Source organism: Taudactylus pleione, unplaced genomic scaffold (assembly GCF_031769625.1).
Source record: "Taudactylus pleione unplaced genomic scaffold, aTauple2 ptg000835l, whole genome shotgun sequence".
Lineage (NCBI taxonomy): Eukaryota > Metazoa > Chordata > Amphibia > Anura > Myobatrachidae > Taudactylus > Taudactylus pleione.
This window is the reverse complement of record NW_028285237.1, coordinates 658,034-673,828: the sequence shown is the minus strand read 5'-3', so window position 1 is coordinate 673,828 and position 15,795 is coordinate 658,034. Positions and strand designations below refer to the sequence as shown.

The following is a 15,795-nucleotide window of genomic DNA, read 5'->3' as shown; positions in this document are numbered from 1 at the left end:
CCTGAGACATGGCGGGCTGGATTGGTCTGGGAGATACCCCTTTTCCCAGCGCGCGCATAATTGCGAAGGCCCCCACCCGGCTACTTTTGGATGCCACCCGGCTGGAAAAAATTTCTGTGGAGAACACTGAACCTGCGTAATGGTGACCAACGATACGGAGGTGCCTCTGGCTCGGGGAATAGGGAGAGTGGACCAGTGCATCCTGGGAGCTAAAATCTTTTAACTGCATGGCGCCCAGATTCAGTTCCATTACCTACACCCCAAGGTCTCCCTGTGGAGCCTATGGACCCTGAAGAAATTTTATTTTTCATCTACAAATTGGGGATACCTAACAAAACCTTCAGCTGCTGCCCTGTCTCACATTATACAAGGCGCATGCATTATAAAAAGGCAAGATAAATCTAGTCACAAATCAAGATTTATATAGTGAAACAGGAAAGTAGTACGAGTTTGGCTGCCTAATTGTAGATAGATAAATAACTACAACAGAAGTAGCAATTATACACCTACTGGAATCACTTGCCAACTGTTCTTTATCACATATGCAACATGTATAGTGTATTGAAAGAAGAAAAAAAAAAAAAAAAAAAAAAAAAAAGATACATTTAGAAGAACAAAACCCTCAAGAACAGGTCACCATCTAGTTCTAGCCTACCTTGGTTGTAGTGGCGAAAACACACTGCCGACACAGCCATTTCTCATCTGTATCAATCACACTGGGGTCAATCTTCGGGGTGTGGCACAGCTGGTGATAACCTAGAACCAAAGATTAAATTCAGTGGTCCAATTTTAACTCTGGGTAACCTTAAAATTACCTTACAAAATCCTATAATTCACAAATAAAGTGTCTATAGGAAAATCGTAAAATAGTTTTTAGAACAAAAAATATTCTTTTACTGCTCATTTTTTTTTATCATACTTATTGTCCCTCCAGCATTAAATATTCACAGTTCTCAGTATCCTGCTCATGTTTAAAGGACTTACAGTACAGTTGTACATTAAGCTTTTATTAAACAAAAAAAAATGTCTCTCTCCGATTAAGAGACAAGTCCGTTTTGGAACCATGCACTGCTATTCTGTGATTACTTTTAACAACACTCAATTCTTATAACATCAAATTAATGATGTTTATACACTTTGGAAAGAATACTTGAAACACAACTTTTACGATATGAAGCTGGAGTACAATAATCAGAAATCAATAAGAAAAAATAAATTATTAATTTAACAAAGAAATGTTCTATCTATATTCAGGCTGGAATTAATTACATAGAAACAAGTCAACACAGATGAGGATGTTCTAAGGTCAGACTGCTCGGTATACAGACCTTGCCCACACTTGTCACAAATAACAATTTCATTTGGTGCTTTGGAATATTCCTCCTGACATATAGTACAAACCATTTCCCCACTTTCAGTGGCTCCTGAAAGAAATTAAAAGTTCAGTTTATTACCACGAGGGTTCACAATTTAAGAGATTTATGGGCCTATGTATCAAAGCTTGATGAGAGATAAAATTGAGATATAAATCACCAAGCAGCTTCTAACTTACATTTTATAGGCTGTGTTTGAAAAATGACAGCTAGGAGCAAATTGGTTAAAATTGATAGAGAAAAAGTATCTCTCATCAAGCTTTGATACATAGGCCCCATAATGTACTCTACCATGAAACTGTATAGAGGCACCCTATTTCAGGTTTCATGTGTGTGTATATTCGGGACACCCCCTTATTTGTTACACAGGAATTGGGGGCAGAAAAACACCAGCTTCAAACACTGGGAAACATTTTAACAGTTTCCTAATACAGGTGGTTCACATTTAATTTTCCCATAAAGACAACTCAGCAACTTTAACTACTGCAGGTCTCTAAAATAGTTTCCTCCCAAGAGGTGCCACTGTCCATAACAGTTTCCCTGGGGAACTCGGACAATGCATGTTTTTCCATATCTTCTGCTGAGAACAGGTGTATTTGATACTCAATGGCATATTTTAAGAGATTCACAGGTGGTACTAATTATTTTGCTTGCAAATCTATGAGGAAAAACCACAAACAAAAAATGACAGCTGCTCAATCAATCTGGTAGTACTTTTCAGGTGCATGAAATGGAGGGGGTCATACCAAGTAGAAAAGGGAGGGGGTTTAAATCCCTATTGTTCCTCAGCACACTGAATTATACTTGCAACAATATATGAACACTATATGGTAATAGAACTTCAGAGATATTGGTTGCATGCATTTGCAAATACATGGGAAGCTGCTAGGCCACGTCACGGCTTCTCTGTCACTAGCAGTCCCTAAAACTAAGGTGTTCATGTCCGGGGCGCAGAGCACCCCAAAAAACGTCTAGCCCAGGACCCCCTCAGGGCATCACATGAAAATGGAAAAAAAAGTGTCAGTGCAGTGTAAAGTATTGATGTGTGCGAGTAATTACTAAGTGTTGAAAAAGAGGTTTAAATATATGTGAAAAAAACTACACTCTGGGCCGGGTTCTCAACCATACTACTCAGGTAAGTATACACTAGGAAGATGTAGGTTTGAAGTAATATTTTATAGGTTAAGATAGTGTTAACATTAAACATATAGATGTATCAATTATTTTAAACACAATGGAAAGGCCTGCTAGGTCAATTCAGTTCCGTAAAATATTCATACATATACCTTGTTTTAGATAAATACTAGAACAATTATTATTATCATCCTTTATTTATATGGCACCACAAGTGTTCCATAGCGCCTTACAGAGTACATAAACTAAGTAAACAACAAACTAACTTACAGTACATTACAGTGCAGGACAAGGACATAGTTGCTATACATAGCTGGAATAGCGATTAAAACACTCACAATAAGCAGCAGGGAGTTAGCAGTCAAGTGTTAGGCGCCCTTGTGGGGAGTAAGGAGTAGAAGAAAGTGTAAGGAGAAGCACATGAGGGAAGAGGTCCCTGCACGTGAGGGTTTACATTCTTAAGGGTTAGGCTACAAGAAGGGAGGGTCAGGGGGAGAAGGGGGGAGGGGAAAGTATACTTACCCGACCACTGTCGGGAAAACAACCGTCGGGATGCTGCGGCTAGTTTTTTGACCCACCACTTTACTTATCTCGGCAGCAACAACTTTCGGCCTACTCCCAGCCTGGGAGAAGTAGGAAACGTTTGATTTCAAGACAGGCCAACCATGTTTGTTATACAGATCCCTCATAACTTTACCAATTTAAATATATTATGAAAATAGGGTGGGTCAGGGCATGATCTATCACATCAATTAGCTTTGCTGTTTTTACAGTTACTGTCCAGCAGATATCTGTGGAATATAATTGGGTGGCATGTCACATACTAGTATATAGAAGTATATGGAATTAGGAACCGTTGTAATGACACGGAATAGACCTCACCAATAAACTACTATATTTTTCTCCTTTACCTTTCATGTCCACAGCTTTATTTTTGTCCTACTACACATCTCATGTAAATGAAAGTCACTTTACTGCTCTAGTTATAAATACAGTGGTCATTGCACTTAAGATCAGTTACACTCTTTACATATTCCACTTTACAGACAAACTACTATGGCAGGTCTCAAACTGCAAACTCGCGGCCGCCATGGTGCCTCAAAATTGAACCATAACACCTAACTCTGTAAGAGGCATGTCCTGTGTGAATCACATTTATACTCTGAGCCCTTCCCTGTCAAAAAGGCCTGGCATTCTGCACTGAGGGGAACAAATTGTCTCTCCGCTTGCTCACAGGCACTCTCCCCCCACCCCAGTTGACATTCGTAGTATACCTGTACTGCCGAATAAACAGTAATACAATTAATCTGGTCTCAAACAGATTATTGGAAAACTCTGGTTTTTTGAACATCGACAGTATATTAAACTTACCGGTATACTTTATATGCTGCCCCTATTACTTTACACCAGCATACATATAACAAATTATGCAGTTAGTAAGGTGTTACTACATAAACCTTTCACCACTTATAACCTGTGAACCTTCCTTTAGTCGCACTGTGTCCTTATTGTCTCTAGAATACTGTTATCTATTACAAGTGGTAAAGTGGTGGTTGCAGCTGTAAAGTGATACTTCGTGTCTCTTACTTTTTCTACAGTTCAAAGTCTATTGCAATATTTGTGTACATTAATTGCAACATAGTAAAGTCTGTGTTCAGAATAAGCAAAATAGAGTAAAACTTCACATTTACAGCTGGGATGAATGAATTTGCCACCAATGCTACAACCTGACTAGGCTCTCCAGGAACAAATATTTATATTAGTGTTTACTGGGAGTAATATGGACTAATCCCTTTCAGTCTCTAAATATATCCTGCCTTCTCTTAGGGAATGAATCGATAAATCTCCCCCAGCACTATAAGTCCCTCAGATATACTAAATAGCTGAGCTATAATGGCTGCTGTGATTAGTCCCTAAAGCAGTTTTTGACATAATTCCTGCTTCCCAATGTACCTACACTATAACAAATCCAATGAAGCAAGCAGCATCTATATTATGCTGATGTAGAGTAATCTGCGTCCAAAAAACACTAGTTACTTGCTCCTGCCACGAATGACAGAGCAGGAGTAGCCAACCTCGGTCCTCGAGAGCTACTAACAGTTCACGTTTTCCAGGTCAGCCAGCAGGTGCACAGGTGTAGTCATTACTCACTGACACATTTGAAAAGATCCACAGGTGCAGATAATTATTTCACTTGCAATTCTGTGAGGAGACCTGGAAAACATTAACTGTTAGCTCTCGAGGACCAGGGTTGGCTACCTCTGCATTAGAATATATGTAACTGATATGAAGTTGTAGTCAGTCAGTCTCAACTCCCTAATGTAGTTATCCTCACTACCTCCCAGATAACCGCGATGCTCTGGTGTCTGGTTTACCTTGACCTACAATCTGAAATCCACCTCAGCGTAGCACCTGTAAATCTTCCTCGGCTACCAGTCTCTCTTTAATGGAACCACGGCTCCGTCTCCTCCCCAGTGACAAGCCAGTAAGCATGCAATACTGACCCCGTGACCAGGTATCTCTGCTGCTGCCTGGCTCCCTCACATCGTAGGTAGGCGCCTCTCTACAGCGCTATTATCATGTATATGGCGCCACAAGTATTCCGCAGCGCCTTACAAAGTACATAAACAAATAGGTTGATTTACAGTGGCTTACAATACAGTACAATACAGGACATGGATAATATACATTGCTACATTTGTGACCATAACACCCAGATAAGCAACAATGCAAAGCAACCAAGTGTTAGGTGCCCCAGTAGAGAGTAAGAAGTAGATGAAAGTAGAGTAAGGAGAAGCACAAGAGGGTAGAGGGCCCTGCTCATAAGAGCTTACAATCTGGAAGCCCAAACAGGCGACACACTCTTCCGTCACCCGGCTGCCGCTATTATAGCTCTTATGCAGCGCCGGTGAAGGAAGGGGAACGCGAGGTCTGCCCTCCACATCAGCTGCTCCTCTAATTATACTCCCTACTCTCCCAGACGTGTGACCCTGTCTTTCCCATCTGTACCTACCTCGCGCTACTCCTTCCACGACCATCGCCTACAGCTGGATCCCCACTATCCTCCCTAGTGTTTTATTAAAAATGAATACACCATGGATATACTTTTCCCTAGTTGAGCTTACAATAGCTCATATAACAAATATACATTTGTTACTGCACAGATGATGGATTACCTTACTGATCAGATATATATAACCTTACATTAGATACATACATAATAGTAAATATTACTTGGCTGCAATAATACCTAGACTCTAGTTCAGGGCTCAACAAATCCCGGGGGCCAGGTCGCCATGGCGACCAGATTTTGCTGCCTGGCGACCAGATTTTAGAGGGAGGGAGGGAGGAAGATCTTTGTCAGCCCCGGCAGAGATATGCATGTTCTGAGTGTTCCAGCTTGCGCTGACTCCTCCTGTGCCTGTGTGTCCTGGCCGGCGCTGACTCCTCCTGTCCATCCAGCAGGGCTGAGGCTGCATTGAGAGTGGGCATTGTCTTGCATCTCGTGAGCGCCTCTCCTTCTGGCTGAGAGACCCCCTGAAACCTACCTACCCCAGCGGCAGGCGTTAATCTGCACCCGAAAGCAATCCATCCCCCCCCACCCCGCGACGTTCATCATCGGCCGGCACACTCTGCCGCTCCGACTCCAGTCTGCTCGGGATCCGGACCAGTGTCTCCCCTCTGTCTGCTGCCTCCCGTCCTTGGAGGATAAGTTTTGTTGCAGAGATCTGGCGGACCAAGTCCCTACTACGGGTCATCTCCTCTCCCCCAAGGTAATTTGCTGCTGGTCTGCTTCCGCACTCTGCCAGGGCTCATAGGCTGACAGGTCCTTCAGCTACTCTGCACTACTCCTGCGCTCTGCCAAGGATTCCAGGCTGACAGGTCTGCTAGCCAATTAGAGCTCGCGGCCCTGTCAGGCTGGGAGACCTGGCAGAGCACAGGAGAACAACTGCAGAACAGCTTACCTCGGAGGGGCTTAATGTTGGCGTTCCCCCATGGATTTCTAGTTGTAAGGACTAAAATTTACCCTCCCCACACCTTCACGGCCCACTGGCTCCGCCTTCCCCACGCTGTTGTCACTCAGATCGAGGTCAGCGTCTTTCACCCGGCTAATGCCTCCTGCTCTCCAGTCCCTCGGGGGCTCCTGCTGTTTGAGGGCAGAGGAGTCGGTGCCTTGCTATCGATACTACTGCCTATTAGCTGCTTGCCTGCCTACTACCTACATAACTGCCTACTCTCTACTTACCTACCTACCCTCTGCCTACATACTACCTACATGCTATCTACTTAACTGTCCACTTTCCTACTACCTACATACCTGTACCTGTCTACTCTCTACTTATCTACCTACCACCTACTTTGTACTTACCAACTGCCCGCTACTACCTACCTTACTACTTATCTATAGTCTATCTACAATTCTACATACTTACCTACCACTTGCTTACATACTACCTACCTGCTATAAACCTAACTACCTATTGTTTTCTTCCATACTACCCACTTTCCTACAACCTACCTTATTATTTACATGTCGACTCTGTACTTACCTACGACCTGCCTATATACTACCAATCTGCTATTTACCTTACTACCAATTCTTGCCCACCTTCCACCTACCTACCTTACTACTTACCGCTCTACTGCCACTTACTTACTATCAACTACACAGGAGAGAGTGGATTGCTGTGCATGTAGCAGTTTGTGAGCTACAATTGGCTAGCGGAAATTACTACGTCACTGTGCCGCTGTCTCTCCATGGATGCCAGCTGGGCCCGGCACCAAATACACACCTTCTGTTGCTGACACATGAGAGGGAGGTCAGCGGCCACTGCTTGATGTGGAGGTGAGAGGATGCTAGTGGAAAATGGGGAAGTAAGAGGCTGCGGGTGAGGGGAGCTTTACTGTGGGGCATAATAAGGGGCATTACTGTGTGGCATAATGTGTAAGGGGTACTAATTCTGCGTGGCATAATTTGTAGAGGGCATTACTGTGTGGCATAAAGATAAAGTGTAATAAGGGGCATTACTGTGGCAAAATGTGTTATAAGGGGCACTACTATTGTGTGGCATAATGTGCATTAGGGGGTACTACAGTGTGGTACACTACACTAATGAAAAGGGGGCGCATCTTAAGGACACACCCCTTCAGAGTGACCAAGTCCCCTTTTCCGGAGCATGAGCACGAGAGATAGATATATATGGAAGGACAGCAGGCAGAAATTTTGCCTAGGGTGCCTAGAAGCCTTGCACTGGCCCTGCCGATGCCGACTCCTTTTGTCCGTCCCAGCCGATGCTGACTCCTCATGTGCCTGTGTGTCACGGCTTGCGCTGACTCCTCCTGTCCATCCCGGCTGACGCTGACTCCTCCTATGCCTGTGTGTCCTGGCTGGCGCTGACTCCACAGTGGTCTGGCTCCTACACTTTCACCCTGGCTCCTAGATTTTAGAAAAATTTGTCAAGCCCTGCTCTAGTTACTACAGGGGGTTGCCTACAACTACAAGGGCAGGGTCGTGCCCTTATATTAAGGCTGAATAGAAAAAAATGGAACGCTCCATAGAGAATTCCGAAGGGGGCAGGGTGTTTAAGGGGCTACACCTCAAAAGCCATTAGAGGTACCGGGCTGAAATTTGGCACGGACGGGAAGAACTGTTGCTCGGTGCTGCGTGCCAAATTTCAGGGCAAAAACATTAAAAAAAATAAATAAATTAGGATTTGGGAGTAATCTAAAGCTTCAACTGTCACTTTTTTCCTGACATTCTCAGGTAGGACCACTTTTCTGCTGTTCTCTATGGGGGGGGGGAAGGCATCACTCAGGGTAGGGGGCAAATTTAGACTTGGGTGTTTTTTTTATTAGGTAGCTATTGTTCCAAAATAGGGCCTTTTGGGGTTCAGGTAATTGAGAGAGTTACAGTTTTTAACTATTACCTCACGAAGCCGCCATTATAGAGATTGCAAGATTCAATTCTTGGGCAGCCTCAGTAGGAGCCTTCAGCAGGTGTACTCACTGTGGCTTCACTTGGGTGCAGCAAGATGGCTGCCTTTTGAGGGCGGTAGTAGGGGTCGGGTATAGATTTATAGCTATATTTAATTAGGGATGTAGCTACATGACCGGCGGCCGCAATGCAAAATTAGGGTTAGGCACTCCTAGGGGGAGGGTTAGGCACCCCAAGGGAGAGGCGAGGGGCAGGCACCCCAAGGGAGAGGTGAGGGGCAGGCACCCCCCAGGAGGGTTAGGGAGCGGTAGGGGGGGTAGGCACCACTAAAGGGGGAGGTCAGGGTTAGGCCCCACTAAGGGAGTGTTACAGTTAGGGGTGGGGGGGGCTTAGTGAGACAGGGGAGGATAGGGTACTTACCTGCCCGTCGGGATCTTGATCCTGTCGGGCATCCGTTGTCGGGATTTAAACCGGCGGCCAAAAAGACGCCAGGATTTCAATCACATTCCTTTAATTAGTGGTTGTAAGCCCTATTTGACAGATTATCCACATAAAGGCTGCATATGGATAATCAAGAACAGCGATTGCAAAAGTATGAATCGCAAGTATGCTCTTAAGGAGCCTATCCATTAGACGACTTTTTGAATGATCCGACCAAAACCATGGAAATTTTGCCTAGAACGTTCAGAAAGTAGTCTAATGGATAGCCGGCAAGGAAAAGCGATGCACGTGCACACTGGGTCCATGCTGACACCGACTATCTGTGGAACATGCTCGTCAACCGGAAGATCGTCCGGTTACACAGGTTCTCAGATAGGAGGTCAGTCACCTACACTGAATGACGGTCAGTGAACGCCATTCAGTGCGGGCACAACACCTAGGCGACCTGAAGGACTGAATGCTAGCCATTCAGTTTGCCTAATGGATGGGCCCCTTTAAACTTTGGGATGCCAAAAGATAAGAGTCTTTTCATTGTCACATTTCATACACAAACTTTTTTTTTACATATAAAATGATGAATCTCAATCTGGTGGATTGGGACAATGTAGGAATAACTAATTTTGAAGCCTTCTGGACAAGTTGGCATCCAATGCCTTCAGTAAGAATTCTCCCAACCAAAGCTGGACTTTTCTAATTACATCTAAATCTGATACCGCATTAACATTCCCCCAGCACTAGTATCTTTAAGCTAAATGGGTGATAGTCTGCCCCATCCCACAAAGACAATAGAGGAGTTATAATAGTCTGCGACTTGAAGGCATGAGTGCGCTCCTGGCAATTATTGTAAAGGCAAAATCAGGAAGGTTTTGCCTTATAAATGACTGCCACTTGAAAACATTTGTCAGACTCACTAGAATCTCGCAGATGCCTACAAGTCAAAGGCTATTACATTACCCCCAATATCTGTAGATGGTATACTTTTCTGATACCACAGCAGAGCCCTCCAAACCCAAATCCGCAATCCATTCGGAATCAGACCTCAGGAACGATAGAGAAACAGGAATGCACACATTTTTAAGTTTCAAAGTTTAAATGATGTGTTAATGTTAAACTAGTTTTTCAGATGTACCTGGTCCTCGCTGCATTACAATGTAGAGAATGTTCCCATCTACCTCTCCTACCTACCTTGTTGGAGGGCATGCAATCAAACAGGCACTATATGCAACATATATTCAATGAGTACTAAACCTACTGCCCTTTGGAATATATCAAGAGGGTCTTTCAGGCCCCTATATCCTTTGTCCCTGGAAAGGGTTTATTTGCCATAATAGGTTGTTTCAGCAGGGAGCCGCGTCCTGGTCACTTTGTGAATGGAAATGAATGCCCTGCCCTTTTAGGGAGCTCCACACTGATTAGTTTTTGTATAATATACTTTATTAAGCAACAGTATATATACAAAAGAGAAAAATACAGAGAAAATTATACAAAACCAACATAATTACTGCACATAGTCTCATTAAATGTAATTCTTGACTCTAAATATAGCAAAATAATACCAAATATGCGCCACAGGGTGCCAAAAAAAATAACTAAAAGGGGGGTGTCCCAGGTGCAAACCCTAAGGGGTAGGGGGTGCTAAAAAGGTAAACCTAGACGAGAGAAAAAAGGTAATGTAACAGGAGGGTCACCCAGCAGCAACTGTGTCTCAAATCACACTGTAGATTTGAAGCAGGTATATATTTGGGTACGAAGCACCGGTGGCAAAGAATCAAAACTCTCCCAGAGGGTAAAAAACTTTAACACGGGACTCACTATGGAGGGAGGCCTCCACCCAGTCCATACGAAATGCAAAATATAGCTTTGAGAGAAAAAGATTCAACGTAGGAGGCTGATCCTGTATCTAGCATTGCAGAATGCGCTTTCTAGCCACAGCTGAGACTATTAAAAGCAATCGCCTACCACCCCTAGAGACCCGAAGAACTGGATCTATCACTCTCAAAATTGCCCATTCAGGGGTAAAAGGCGTGTAATTAAGGAGGTGGGTGCTGGTAAACATTTGTACTGGTTTCCAAAAATGTTTCAGAGGGACAACCCCACATCCAGCGGAAAAAGAGGCCTCATCATGACCACATTTTAAGCAAGCACCAGATGTCGGGTATACCAACGGACCAACCTCTGTGGAAGAAGTTTAAGAACATCTCACTAAATGACTTAGCAGTTAAAGTAGCAGTAGAATAAGGTGGTTTGTAAAAGTTGAAGAAGGGACTTGTGGGGTAAAATTTCTAGCCAGCGGGAGAGCCCAACTTTGACTGAGGCATGATCAATGGCAGAGCTAAGGCATCAGTAGTGAATGGATATAATCTTGGTAATCGGGGGTGTTGCCAACATGGAATCTAGAGTTATCCTAAATCAGCTAACGAAAACAACCGTACCACTGAGGATGCATAATGAACATCTTGATGGGCAGAATGAATACTATATTGTTCCAAAATTTCATCCACTTTTAGCCAACACCGTCTAGAGGCGCTAAGGGATTGCAAAGATGTGATGTCTCCTGGAGAGAACGAGATAAGTGGTTCAGAAATGTGTAATAGCAGATCACCTGCGAAAGACATTACTTTGGTGGCAATCTTGCCTAAAGTTATACTTTTAAATGAATAAAGGGTTTGAAAAATACGCAGTAAGGGGTCAAGGGCCAAATGAAAAAGTATGGGAGATAGAGGGCATCCCTGCCTGGTTCCTCTATGCATAGTAACTGATCTCCCTAAGGAACCATTAATTTGAAGAATTGAACGCGGCGATGTATACAGAAAGGAAATAACACTGGAAAAACCAGGGCCGAATCTTCGGCATATAGGTGGGGCCATGATCTAGAATTCTATGCTTTCTCAGCATCTAAGCTGAGAAGCATAGGGGCGGATGAATTAGAGATATAATTAGAGTCTGCCATAATAGGTGCCACTGCCAGAGCTGATCTGCTCACTCCCCCAATGCAGAGTGCTGTCGTCATTCCTCCTTCAGGCTGGTCCGAGATCAGTAACAGCACGTCGTATGGGAAACTTTGTAGGGAGACAGCCCAGGGTTCTGCTGTGAGCAGAGGCTCATGACACATCTGTCTGTAGCAGAGACTGTTGGTTGCACTGTTGCTTCCCTGTACCAGTAGCCACCATTCTTCTCTGAAGACAAGTGTTTTTCTCTCCCTCTCTTCAGGAGGGCTGCACACAGGTCCATTTTGTTTGTGGTACATTAAAGGGGCATGCAGTGTGGTCTGGTGGCATTGCCGGTACATATGCTGTGGTCTGATTTCATGTGGAGAGGGCTAAGGGGCACTGAAAAAGCTTGTTTTTTTTGTGGTCTGAATGCATATGGGAGAACTGAGAGACACTGAAGTGGCATGTGGGAAGGGCTGCGAAAGGGCATGTGAGGTGGTATGATGCATGTGGGAGTTTTAGAGGGGCATCTGAGGTTAAATGGAAAAAAAAAATAAAAAAATACATATACAATAGTGTCTCAAAATAGTGTCGAAAATTAATACACCACACAACTGTTGCGAAACATCGCATCCAAAATTTTGCACTTAAAAATTTAATATGTGCCCTCTTCTACGGCCAGCACCCTGCCCATAACAATTGGAAAGTGAACACTAAATGACAATTACCTCTAGGACATCCTAGGAGCAACAAGAGGTCGCAAAATACAAGAATAGAGATATTAAAAAGTCCCCTTACTGGATAAAATAATTCCTTAAATCAACAAACATTCCAAGTCGCATAGCTTCCTCAATTCAAATAAGGATTAAGTGGTAGACATCTCATCTTTCCTGCTATTCCATTACCCTTTTCTCTAATCTGCTGTTTCCAACACCCCTGCCTGACTCAGTTGCATCTAGTCACTCTCATATCTACTTAAGTTGGTTACTTCCCAAGAAATGTCCCATCTTACCCCTCCAGTGTCTTACTTAAGCAATCTGCCTTAATTGACACCACTTTAGAGTTTATTACCTTACCCAACACCCATCATACTTAATTTTACATGGAGGAATTCAATTACAAGCAATGGCTGCAAATTGCATGAGGTGGGGGCAAAAACCTGCAGTGACTGACATTGCGACTCATCCCTTGCACCCCATACTGTAGTGCTCAGTGGTGTGGGCAGCGGCACAGCCCCCCCCTCCCCGCCTAAAAGGTAAAAGATTGTGGCCGGTATCCAATTATCCCCAGACATTACTCGGGCGCTATACAGCTAGCCCTGAAAGCCACCACTTACCAGGCAGTGTATTTCAACTGCCTCAGGCAGGCAAAACAAAATTCCCAAAAACAGCCCTGTTTCCGTGTCAGCGATCATGAAAACACATAGGTTTCATGGACCCCGAGTGTTTTCCCACAAAATCACGACATTTTTCTCACAGAAAAACAGGCTAATTGGATAGCCCGATAATGACCATCGGGCAAAAAATCACAATAACAGTCCTTGTTTTTGTGAGGAAAATGATCGGGGCTAATTGAATACTTGCCATTATAGGCATTACTATAAATGACAGTACATTCAAATTATATTTAAGTGTCGACTGGGCTCAGTCTTAGGTAGCAAGATGTGCAAGATTTTGTTCAGTTTTTGCTGCATTTCTTTAAATGTTGACACATTTTCTTATTTCTATGAAGCGCTGACATTCTTATGTGCTGTGCAAGAGATCCATCCACAGCACTGTAGTTCCCATGTACTTGCAACTTGAAGCAGAAAACACATGGATTATGTCCACGTTACAATTTTCATATGAAACATTAAGTGAAGATAAACTAGACTGATTTCTCCTTTAATAACTCTGCTACTATACACCAAATGTAATGTGCATACAGTTACTTTTCTGTACACTGTGGAAGAAAGAATACACAAAGTTCTGAGGCTTCATTTCAGGCTTGAACAGGACAGCTTACATGCAATGCTCTGCCCTTACCTGTCTGTATGTCTTTCCAGAGTACCCACGATTTGGAGCTGTCTTCGAATAAGATAAAACAGCTCTGATGAAACTTATCTATCTGTAATGGAAACACAACTGGCATTACATACTGTCTTAATTCAGTAAGAGGTAAAATTTTATTAAAACAAAATGTCAAATGGCCTTTGTATAATAAATAGGTAAAGATTTGTACACTAACATGTTGTACTTGAACTAGTTTTACAACCAGTGTGGATGCTATTTAAGATAGAATACACCTAAAAAAGCCTGCAAATCTGAAAGACAATAATGTCTTTTCACCTGACAAATAAGCAGATACCACCATTAATGCACATCTTCATAAAAGCGTTGACCTTTCCTAAGAAGGGGAGCCACTTCTAGCCAGACAGTTGATTTGGGTTATATATATTAAACACACTACATCAAGATGTAGCAGACTATTACTTATTGGTATGATGATCTTCAATTGTGTTACTATAGAAAGCTCCCCCATACATACAAGCTGGCTGCAGCTCATCTGCAGAAAAGTGACTGTGTACCGTTACTGTAATCCAGTACTCCAATAATGGGCAAAGGAGCACTTTGAGAGCAACTGTATCACAGATCAAACTTCTTTCTGCCGTGCCACACTGAAAATTTACATCCACATATGAAACAAATTTTAGCTATATAAAAATATTTGAACCCAATTGTACCCAAAGCACACACTCCCAGGGGTTTTTACATACCAAACCCCCCTTTCCCCCCACATTCTATGTAGCCACTGTAGATTTCTTTCCTGTCTCCCGTCTTATGGTGCATACACACGGTCAGATTTTTCCTTCAGCTATGAACGATAACGATTTAAAAATCGTTCAGTCATTCATATCTGAAGGAAAATCTGACATATCTAACATCTGATGTGTTTGCAGTCAGACTTGGACGATTCCATTCATTTTAATGCAGTCAAAAATCGTTCAATCGTTCATCTGACAAATCTGACCGTGTGTATGCTCCATTAAGAGTCTGTAGCTGCCTGCTCTATACTCCTCTTTGTGACAGATGTCATGATGCCGAGACATCTGCACTGCTGCGCCTCCCTGCCTGCTCCTGGCTCCACTCCGATGCTGCAGGAAGCTAGGGGGCGGGTGGGACTTTGTATTGACAAGCTCATGCAGTATCCAGAGAAGCAGGCGAGAGGGTGGCACACACTACTCTCCCCTTGCTCTGCTAAATGGACGAAGCACTTCCTGCAGGACTATTGATAACCCATTGTCACTGTGTGACACACACCAGGAACCAACCTGTGGCATATTAAGGTGTCACGACACACAGATTAAGAAGTGCTGCTGTAATACATTTTATTGGGAACCGACTATTTGGATGCAAAACAATGGACACTTATGAGGCCAGCTGCAAAGAAGGACACTATATTTTTAGTTAACCTTAGATGTGTAATGAGCTTATCCTATGGCTCGACAAAAAAGTCGCCAGGTCGACCAAGACTTCTGACTAGACGTCTGGATTTTCCAGTGGCTGTAGGAATCTTCAGAAGCAAGTTCGGCATCTCCGCAGTCCTGACAGAGATCCATAGGTGTGGTAGTGCCGCAACAGGCAAAAAACAGTAACGTGTCGCTTCTGGTTGTACAATTACATCACGCCACAATTTCCCAAAGCCTCCTACTGTGCCTTATTTGGTGCTAGTCCCGAAGCCAGTCTGATGCGGTGCTGGCTGTACATTTCCCCGGGGTATCCAGTGCTCCACTGATCACTGCTGTGGGAAACAGACCTGGCGCTGACTTCTAGACACCCCTGCTAGGCCACAAATTTTAGTCAGAGTGAGTAGTTACTCAGTATTATATATTATATGGTCACCCAAAATATAAAGTTTATACTTAGAATGAAGTGTAAAGGTGCCTACACACTAGGCCATGTTTTACACGATCCGCCCGATTCTGACGCATCGGAACGAGAGA

The 15,795-nt window shown here is 43.5% G+C and overlaps 1 protein-coding gene across 2 annotated transcripts in view; it reads right to left on the bottom strand.

Annotated features, from left to right (window-relative positions):
* The window catches only part of MTF2 (metal response element binding transcription factor 2), a 103,869-nt gene that overhangs the window by 50,636 nt on the left and 37,438 nt on the right, over positions 1 to 15,795 (bottom strand). For both annotated transcript variants that reach the window (XM_088458466.1, XM_088458467.1), the window contains exons 3-5: positions 13,838 to 13,919; positions 1,329 to 1,424; positions 656 to 756 (exon numbers count right to left, since the gene is read on the bottom strand). In XM_088458466.1, coding sequence (XP_088314592.1) covers positions 656 to 756; positions 1,329 to 1,424; positions 13,838 to 13,919 — 279 coding nt within the window. The remainder of the gene's footprint in view (positions 1 to 655; positions 757 to 1,328; positions 1,425 to 13,837; positions 13,920 to 15,795) is intronic.